This window comes from Malus domestica, chromosome 02, assembly GCF_042453785.1.
Source record: "Malus domestica chromosome 02, GDT2T_hap1".
Lineage (NCBI taxonomy): Eukaryota > Viridiplantae > Streptophyta > Magnoliopsida > Rosales > Rosaceae > Malus > Malus domestica.
In genome coordinates, this window is record NC_091662.1 from 27,321,065 (window position 1) to 27,331,619 (window position 10,555).

Here is a 10,555-nt window from a genome sequence, read left to right on the forward strand (position 1 = left end):
TATTAGTTTTACAACGGGAGAGATGTAAATATCTCATATATTTTTCTTTTCGACAACTTGCGGAAACCACCTTCTAAGATGTAGATATACATTTTTATATACACCTTCAGGTTGAAGATGATTAATTTACATCCAGTCATTGGAGAGCTTCCGATCAAGAACAAATATACAACGTCCCCTTAAGGCATTTTGCATCTTCCATTGAGGAATCTACTACCATTTTGCTTTTATGTAATAACTATTTTGCTTACATGCATATATAACATGTGCCACAATTGTTAGTAGGTATTATTAGACAAACTTGGTCTCATGTTTGTTTCTTTTTTCTATAAGGTGTAGTGAGAATGGGGAAATTGAATGTAAAACTTCGAATATAGATAAATATCCTTAATTACTTGAGCTACAAGTGACTTGAAACTTAGTCTTATAGTCATGCTCCTTATTTGATTGGTCTAGAAATTAAGAATGCAAAGTTGCAACGGCGGAGCTAGTAACAGGGTTAGGGCGGGCTCTAGCATAGGGAGAGTTTTAGTTGTTTAAGGTTAAAAATACTGATAATTTAGGTTATTTTATTATTTTTAATTGTTATAGCCCATCCAATAAGTAAAAGTTCTGAATAATAGGACTACTTTTAGAAAAAGTAAGAGTTAATAAATATTAAATAAATTATTTACTTTAATCAATATCAAAATTTATTATTATTATAATTCAAATCTTACAGACACACACACTGACACACTTCCCATTAAGTCTATTTATTTGATTAGTTTTTAGGGAGTAGTATAGAGATTAGTTTAGGTTTCCTAGGAGTAGAGTAGTCATCTCATCCGTTTTTAAAAAGTAAATTTAATATTTTATTAATTTAGGTTTCCTAGGAGTAGACTAGTTTATTATTTTATTTCGACTTTTGAGGTACAACACAGTGACCCTTTTTCAGTTTTGGAAAAGCCTTTGTCCCGTCTCGACGTCTCTTCTTTGCACTGCAGTTCACAAAAACCGAGCATACAATACAAGTGAGAAAACTTATTGATTTTTCTTATCAATAGGTAAGTTTTTAACCACTTTATTCTTATGTCTTGATGATTTTATTTGTTTATTGCTTTAATTTTAAGAATTTGTACTTTAAAAATTCAATTTCAAGTTTAATATATTTTTTCTGATAGTCTGATAGATTTTTTAGAAATATAATTTATTATATAAACTTGCATTATTGTTGTTCAATTTGTTAGGTTAACGTTCAATGAAGAGGTTAAGAACTATTGATTCTTTTTTTTTTAAAAAAAAGAAGAGATGATGGTGATAAATTAGAGAGTGATGTACCTTTTGCATCTAATGATAACGCACCAATATCAACTGAGCTGCCTCATGATTCTCACCAGACATCTAATATAATTGAACCTCAAGAAAAAGTTTTTGATGATGCTTCTTTGGAATTGGAACGAGACCCGAGGAAACGAATTCAAATATATGAGCATCCTATTAATCAACAAGATGAAGTTCGACGTGCTTATATCAAAGCTGGGCCTTACCATCCGAAACTTCTTGAGTATCCTAGGTCTCGGTTTGGATCACAATATCGTCGATTTCAGTATTCTTGGTTTTCACAATTTCCATGGTTAGAATATTCTCCAACAACATATAGAGTATATTGTTTCCCATGCTTTCCTTTTGGGACTGGTCCAACAAGTCATCCGACACTAACTGTTGATGGGTTTAACAATTGGAAAAGAGTTAACGACGGAAAGAATTGTATATTTCTTTCTCATATTGGAGGTCCATCTTCATTAAATAATACTTGTGTTTCACGTGTAGAGGAATTGATGAATCCATCTCAGAATGTTGACAAGGTTATTAATCGACAATCAAAAGAAGAAATTTTGAAGAATCGGTTGAGACTCAAGGCTACAATTGGGTGTGTTCAATGGCTTACATTTCAAGCATGTCCTTTTAGAGGACATGATGAATCAATGGGTTCGAAAAATCGTGGGAATTTTATTGAATTGGTAAAGCATACAACCAAGTTTAATGATAAGGTGGCTGTAGTTGTTTTAGAAAATGCACCAAAAAATACCAAATATTCCTCGCCCATGATCCAAAAGGAGGTTTTGAACATTCTCGCCAACATAGTACGAAGAAAAATTTGTGAAGAAGTCGGGGATGGTGTTTTTTGTATTCTTGTTGATGAAGCACATGATATTGCTCACAGAGAGCACATGGCCATTATTTTAAGATTTGTTGATAATGATGGTTTTCTACGAGAACGATTTTTAGATATTGTGTGGGTTGAAGACACTACTGCACCAACACTTCATAGGGAGATAAAAAAAGTCCTTGCCTTCCATGAGTTGCCTATAAACAAATTACGAGGTCAAGGCTATGATGGTGCGAGTAATATGTGAGGTCAGTGGAATGGGCTACAATCTTTATTTATTAAAGAGTGTTCATCTGCTTATTATGTGCATTGTTTTGCTCATCAACTGCAATTGGCATTAGTTGCAGCATCAAAAGAAGTAGCTGTTATCTGGTTATTCTTTTCAGCATTAGGTTCAATTGTGAATGTTATTACTACTTCTCCAAAGAGTCATACTCAGCTGCAGGTTGCACACACAGTGAACATTGAAGAGTTGGTGGGTGCTGGTGAACTTGAGACAGGAAGAGGAGCTAATCAAATCGGTACTATACATCGACCTGGAGCTACTCGTTGGGGTTCTCATTATGATTCAGTGTGTGACTTGATACATATGTACGACGCGTCTTGTACAATACTTGAGAACATAAAGAATGATAGATCTGCTACAAACTCTTTGCGTGGGGAAGCTACTGGTGCTTATAATGCAATTAGATCTTTTGAAGAGGGATGGTTCGAGTTGTACTTGAGGGTGTCTCGAGGAATGAGAACTAAGCAAGTAATTTGAATCCAAGGGTTAATTAAGTCTTCTCGCACATAATAATTACCCTTGCTAATAGTTCCATTCATAATTCTCAAGGGTATATAATTAAATTATTATCATTTTTTTTATCAAATGGGAAGACAAATTTCACCTGCAAAAATTCTAAATACATGTATTTTGGTATTACCTCAAAAATGACAAAGTTCTAAGAATTTTAAAAAGAGGGAAAATTTTCTTTTTGAACATCTGAAAAAAGCATTTTCCATTTTACAAATGCATGACTTTTTAGATTGGATTTTTATTTTCAACTTTTTATTATGCAAACTAGATATTTGTACACATGCTATATGTATGTGATGATAAAATTTTACAAAATATGTACAATTATAAAAAGAGAAAAAATAGACATGGTAAAGAAGGTTGTTAGGGAAATTACAGTATCATTCTCGATTGTTTAAACTAATATCATAATCAATTAACATAAAAATGACACATTAGTCACTTCACATTTTTTAGTTGACAAAGATGGATCTCTTAATATATGTCTTAGTATATAATTAAGTGTAGATTTAGAAAAGATATAAGTAATGATATTCATGATAAATAATGTTCTTCATCAAATAATTAACCTTTATTTTTGTATCCATGTGTATACTATGTATATGTAGAATATAGTGTACCTAATGATGACATGAAAAAATTATACAAAACAGAATCAACACTCTGAGTGCAATGAATAAATAATTTGATCTATATAAAGATCTAACTAACCCTGTTTGTTACAGGGATGACCAAATATTGTTCAATGGAGCCCTAATGTACCTCTCCAACCGGTTGTTCTCTGGGGCTCAAAATGTACCACTTTGGAGGACAGACGGAGTTGTTTTAACAATTCTACTTCATGCTGGTCCTGTGGAGTACAGGGCCGGCCCTAGCCCAGTGCCACAAGGGCAACTGTCCAGGGCCCAAAAATTAAAGGGGCACCAAAATAATAAAACCCAAATAACTAGGTATAAAAAAAAAAAATTACTAGAGCCCAATTTTCAAATAGGGGGACGGCCTAAGATTGACAACATATTAAAGGGGCCTAGGTTTTATGCATTAAAAAAAATTATAAAAAAAAAAGTTATATACAGGGACCACTCTTGGTCCCATAAACCCTAATTTCTAACCCTTTTCCCGATTCCCCCACACACCCCCTCCCTTTGTTCCCCAATCCCCACTAACTTCCAACCTTTTCCCAATCCTCCATCCCCTTTGTTCCCCAATCCCTTCCCCACCGCCACTTCCCCTGTGCCTTTGCTGCACTGATGTGAGTGAGCAGGCAGGAGACAGCACAGCAGGAGACAGCACAGCAGGAGCCAGGCCTCCTCCTTATTCTCAACGTGACAGCACAGACAGCACCATTTATTTGGGTATTGAAATTTGACTACAAGTGCATTCATTCATCACCAACCATTTTGAGTTTTGAGGTAACTAATTTTTAAAATTTGAATTATCAATTCATAATTTAATATAAAACGTTGTAAGTGACATAGAAATATAATTATATTATAATTGATGTATATAATTGTTGTTGTGGATGAATTGAATTCTTGATTAATTGAATTATTTGATTTCATTTTAAACTCAATATTTAGGTTCAATTTTATCAATTTGTATATGTTAGACTATGTGTTAGTGTTTTTATAATATATAATATATGTTGGAATGATAATTTTGATAGGAAATTTTTGTTATATCATGTGTAGGTAATTTTTGCAAACAAATTATCGAATCCATGTCTTTTAGGAAACAACTCTCTGGTAATATGAAAAGGAAAAAAAAACAAAGGATAACGAAATTGCCGAAAGTTTAAGAGGATCTCTTAATAAATTTTTCTCTACAAAGAATGAGTCGGTTGAAAATTTGAGAGAAAATGATGTTAGTGAAAAGTCACAAAATGTTGTTGGGGAGTCTCATGATCATGAAATTGGTGGTTATGATGGTGGTGATTTAAAAGAAAATGTTGGTGATGAGTCTCAAGACCATAAAAATGGTAGTGATTTAGAGGAAAATGTTGGTGATGGGTCTCAAGACCATGAAAATGGTGGTGATATAGATTTAAATGTTGATGATGATCATGTTGGTGTAGAGGAAAATATTGAATCTCCCGAACCTACATTCCATTTAAACATTTATGATCCAAGAATTTGGGATGATCTTAATGCAGAAATGAGAGCCTTATTTGTAGAAAATGGACCAATTCGAGAAACTAATCTCACTTATCCTAAGGACAAACTCTCTAGAAAATTTTCCTCACACTACTATGATCGAAAATTACCAACGGGTGAAATTTATGATAGGAAATGGCTCGTGTACTCAAAAGAGTTGGATAAAATCTTTTGCTTTTGTTGTAAATTGTTTAAAACAATTACCTCAAAAAGTGAGTTAGCAAAAGATGGAATTAGTGATTGGAGACATCTTGGTGTGAAGCTTGATCAACATGAAAAGAGTAAAGAGCATCTCACTAATTCGAGAACTTGGGTTGAGTTGAAAAGTAGATTTTCTTGGTATGAAGCTTGATCAACATGAAAAGATGGAATTAGTGATTGGAGACATCTTGGTGTGAAGCTTGATCAACTTGGGTTGAGTTGAAAAGATGGAATTAGTGATTGGAGACATCTTGGTGTGAAGCTTGATCAACATGAAAAGAGTAAAGAGCATCTCACTATTATGTCCCCCCGTTGTATATTTTCTCAAGTAATATAATTTGGGCGTGAGGGCCTAGCTCCCCAGCTTCGACTGGGTTCCAGCTCTCGTTAAATATATTTTTTTAAACATATGTTTTCGTAATAAAAAAGGGCACATTTTGAGTTTTCGCACCGGGCACCCAAGAACTCAGGACCGGCCCTGGTGGAGTACCTCTACTATTGGTTTCACAGAGCACTTCATCATCATTACCTCTACTCCTGCTACCATTCTCATCACCATTCGTCAACCGTTACTGAACCTATTACTTGTAAGACCGCTACCCCATTTCATTTCATAACCTCATCATTATTTCGTAATGTTGGACCATGAATATATTGATGAGTACAGTATACTTTTATAGAACAAAACGGTACCAGTCTCCAGTTTTTAATGGATATTGTAGAATTTTCCGTGGCTAATGTTCAAATTGTCCACATTATTATTAATTTCATTTTTTGTTGTATCTATGTAATCTTGCTATTATATTGCAGCTGTGATTCACCCATTTGCGGAGCACATAGTATATTCCTTGCTCTTCTCAATACCAATGCTAGCAACTGTGTTCATGGGAACAGTTTCTGTCTTATCCTGTGTTGGCTATACTTATATTGAGTTCATGAATAACATGGGACACTGCAATTTTGAGCTCATTCCAAACTATCTCTTCTCTCTCTTTCCTCCTCTCAAGTATCTTATGTATACCTCTTCGTAAGAATCTCTCTCTCTCTCTCTCTCTCTCTCTCTCTCTCTCCATGCGCGTGCACACACCCATATATGTATGTATGATGTATCTATATATTTACGTTTATATATGTATATTAAATACAAAAATCTCCATACTTGTAGAGGGTATATAGTATATACATAGTGACGTATACATATTCAAAACTTTAGACACACTCACAATCTTGAACTGTTAGGGCAAGAAACCCAACTAATGTTATATGTTAAAAGCAAGCTTCTTGCTTTTTGTTAAGCATATAAAAAGTTTAGGGTTTGATTCTCGTAAAGCTTTTTTGGTTCGCTTTTTATGAAGGTGAGAGTATACCTTTCGTGATTGTGAAACCATATTAAAGCATCCAACCCAAAAGCGTAATAAACTGCTTAGTTGAGAGACCCATATTCATGTATAAGTACATATAAATGTATGAAAAAATTATATAGCTAGCTAAATCCAACACTAGTGCCAATCAACAACTAAGTTAAAAATTATTATAATTATGACATATACCTACACCTTCTGACTTACTTTATTCCAACTCTTAATCTATGCAAAGCTCATAATTCTAATTCTTGAAATGAACAAACTATTGTTGATTTATTCTTTAAAGCAATTTAAGAGATCATCAACTGAAGACCTTTATAATATATGATTAATTTAGTTAATTATATAATTTGTGTACAGTTTTCACTTTTTGCATCACACACAATTCCGAACCAATTACTGTCTCTTCATGCCATTCTACGATTACGTATATGGCACCGTGGACAATTCTGCTGATTCACTCTATGAAACTTCACTCAAGAGAGAGGAGGAATCGCCAGATATCCTTCATCTAACCCATCTAACAACACCGGAATCCATCTATCATCTACCGCTAGGGTTTGCTTCCTTGGCCTCTATACCCCACACATCAAAATGGTACCTGTGGTTGATGTGGCCTGTGACATTGTGGTACATGGTGTTAACTCGGATCTGTGGTCGTACATTTGTGGTTGAGAGGCAGCGTTTTAACAAGCTCGGATTACAAACTTGGGTTATACCCAAATACACTTTGCAAGTGAGAACCTTTTTTTTTCTTTCATCTAAAAGTTCGAGTATGCTCTCATGTATCGTATACACCAAAATATAGTTGAATTTTCACTAAAAGTTTATTTAGTTTGTTATTGAAACTTTAGTTTTAATAGACCATTTAGGCAGAGACATTATTCATATGATTGCGCTTTGTTTATACAAATATTGCAGTACTACTTTCGATTCCAGTAAGGAGCTATCAATAGCTTGATTGAGGAAGCCATTGTTCAAGCTGAGAAAAAGGGTGTCAAAGTTATAAGTCTCGGCCTCTTGAATCAGGCCAGTTTCTACCTTCAATATCTGAGTGAATTATATATTTTCATAGTCTCGTTAATGTTTCATCTGAATTCGCTTTCTAGTCGTTATGTCTAATTCTTATGTTTTTCTTCAGTTATAATTTTTTCTAAATTTGGTTATTTCCAGGAGATCCACTCTGTTATATATTCTGCAAAATTGATTACATGAAACCCACCCTTAATTAATCTTTCACCACCTTCTGACTGCAAAATTTTGCATGCAGGGTGAGGATCTGAATAGATATGGTGGTCTCTATGTTCAAAGGCATCCTCATCTCAAAATCTAGGTTGTGGATGGAAGTAGCTTAGCAGTTGCTGTAATCCTAAAGAGCATTCCTAAACCCTAAATAACATGTATTTATAGGTATCAAATTCATATGTCATGGTTCTAGCTCCCCTATAAGAATAGAGGAAAACTTTTGTACTAGTACATTCTTACTATCCACGATCATGTTACCGTGTTGAATTCAATATATATCACTTATTAAATGTATTTGATTTTTAAGGTTACATACATTAAATCTTATCATCACTCCTATATAAACTTTGTTACGCGATGTGGGACCATTGTGTTGAACAATAAAAATATATAACATATAAAAAAATATAGAGTTTATACAAATTGGGTCAAACTACAAGGCAAAACAAAAATGTAATCCAGCCCAAAAGATGAGGATGGGCTTTACATACAAATCAGCATCAATAAATAAATAAATAAAAATAAAATATGTATTTCTTCCTACAAAAGGGGGAGGGGGAACGTGCAAAAACAGGTGCTCCCCCATTTTTTGCAATAAAAAGAAACGTGGAGTCAGTACGCGGGGGGGGGGGGGTTGGTTAAGAGAAAGTGGCGGAAAAAAAACATGGCCTCTATCTCCCCCACGTAAGAGCTCTAGAACCCTCCTAAGATGTCTATAAATAGGCATCAGTTGCAGTAAGAAGGGAGGAACAAAGAAAAAGGGGATACTCTACAGAAAATAAGAGAAACTTTGAGAGAAAATACCTAAAGCAACGAAGTGCTGCCAGAGAAGAGAACAAGGAATTCAACCATTCGTGCTTTTGAGGCAAGAACCAAAGAAGAATATTCATCACCAGGTATGAAACAAGTTCTGTTAAAATTATTCTTTTTCTCTTGTTTGATGTTATGTTACAGATAGAACAAAAAGATAGCAACACAAAAAGCATTGCAGCAGAGACCACCGCAGAGAAACAAATAAAAAAAAAGAAAAAGGGGAACAACAAGCAAAGATCCCCGGCAAATGATATTCTTTTTCTCTAATCTTTCTTTTAGCCTTTTTTGGCTTTTGTCTCTTTGCTTGCCATTCTCCTGCACCAAACAAATGGAGGTGGAGGCTCTGAACAATCCACCAACTCCACACTAACTACAACAGAAATAATCTCCAGAATCCCATGAATTTCTTCGGGGTGGCCTAGACCACCCCATGAAGTTCCAACCAAGTCTAAATGGTCTATACCCCCTTGCCAGATTGTCAGGTGCAATTTCAAAGTTCTAAGCTTAAGTCTCTAAGAAGTAAGACAACAAGGAAGCAACATATGCAAAGACGCAACTCAAGAGGAAAGAAATTATTATGTTTGGTGTTTTCTTTGCTACTCACAGGTACAAGATATGGAGGATGCCTATGGCTAAAAATTCTATGAAAACCTATCGGGGATAAGAGTCCAAGGAAAATGAGAAATTGGAAAAGAGGAAGTCTCCCTTTATACTCGTAAAGCTCCAGCAAAGTTGATGATGTTTGTACAAGTATATCAAAGATGGACCAAAGTCACTTTACCAAAAGAAAAGTTAAGGCATGGGACTTTACCAAAAGAAAAGTTAAAGCAGGGGGCAAGAATATGAAAGAATGGCAACAAAGTGCCTTGACAATAGCTATCTACAAAAGCTCAAAATTCAAAGTTATGTTGTACAAAGAAGGAAAAACACAAGTTGCTGGATTCCAAAAACAAAAGGACAAGTAGTTGCTGTGTTTGGAAAAATGGTGAAGCTATGTTTGAGGAAACATGCTGTGTAAAACACTTCTATATCAAACTATATGTACTCATGGGTACTGACAGTAGTTATACTTGACTAAGATGTCAAAAGTAGCTGCTATGATTGAAAAATGGTGCAACTATGTTTGAGGAAACATGCCGTGTAAAACACTTCAATATCAAGCTATATTTACTCATGGATATTGAGGACAAAATTTTATGGATGACTAGTGTTGATGAGAAGGAAAATCAAGCAGGATAAAACTACTATGAGTACGGTTATTATAAAACCACTCACGAGACATTCAAATGGAAATGTATAGTGCTTATTCTGATTAAGCAAGGAAGGCAGCACACAAATAGAAGCAAAAAGAAATGAGGGTGTCCTGCAAACTTTAGAGTGCAATTCTCACCTTTGGAGCCATGAATCAACAATTGTCTTCAACAAACTCAGTACTACAAAATAGTTTGTCCAACAACCATGTCAAAAACAAAGTCAAAATGGTACTGAAAGCTACTGATGATAAAGGAAAAGTTAAATAAATTTAGACTACAGAAGCCACCAACATCAAATTAGGCTTATCACCTACCATTACAAAAACAAGAAGGGTTTTTACAACCCAATCAAGTTCATTACCCCCAATCCGAAAACCCAGAACATAGAAAACGAAAATGGGATGACCTACCTGATCTCCACCCCTCTTCGTTTTGAGTTTTTGATCCACAAAAAAGAGCACAAGCAAGGTGGTGCAACATAAAGAAAAGGGAGCTCGTAACCTGCATAAAAAAGCCTATACGGTTTAGGGAGAAAAAAAAAGGATAAATTGGAACAATTCAAAAGAGTTTGAACT

At 34.6% G+C, this 10,555-nt stretch overlaps 1 protein-coding gene across 1 annotated transcript; it reads left to right on the forward strand.

The window, feature by feature from the left end:
- The first annotated feature begins 5,792 nt into the window (after positions 1–5,792).
- LOC103407143 (very-long-chain aldehyde decarbonylase GL1-4-like) lies at positions 5,793–8,139 on the forward strand. The gene is made up of 5 exons (XM_070817434.1): positions 5,793–5,892; positions 6,116–6,332; positions 7,030–7,405; positions 7,591–7,698; positions 7,940–8,139. The coding sequence occupies exons 2-4, from the start codon at positions 6,172–6,174 to the stop codon at positions 7,609–7,611; spliced, it is 558 nt and encodes a 185-aa protein (XP_070673535.1). The 5' UTR covers positions 5,793–5,892; positions 6,116–6,171; the 3' UTR covers positions 7,612–7,698; positions 7,940–8,139.
- The last annotated feature ends 2,416 nt before the right edge of the window (positions 8,140–10,555 follow it).

Bases quoted from the DNA above. Each gene is read 5' to 3' on its own strand.
- LOC103407143 (XM_070817434.1), top strand. From the start codon at position 6,172: ATGCTAGCAACTGTGTTCATGGGAACAGTTTCTGTCTTATCCTGTGTT. The intron at 6,333-7,029 runs GTAAGAATCTCT...ATTTGTGTACAG, and splicing joins TATCTTATGTATACCTCTTC to TTTTCACTTTTTGCATCACA. The intron at 7,406-7,590 runs GTGAGAACCTTT...CAAATATTGCAG, and splicing joins TACCCAAATACACTTTGCAA to TACTACTTTCGATTCCAGTA.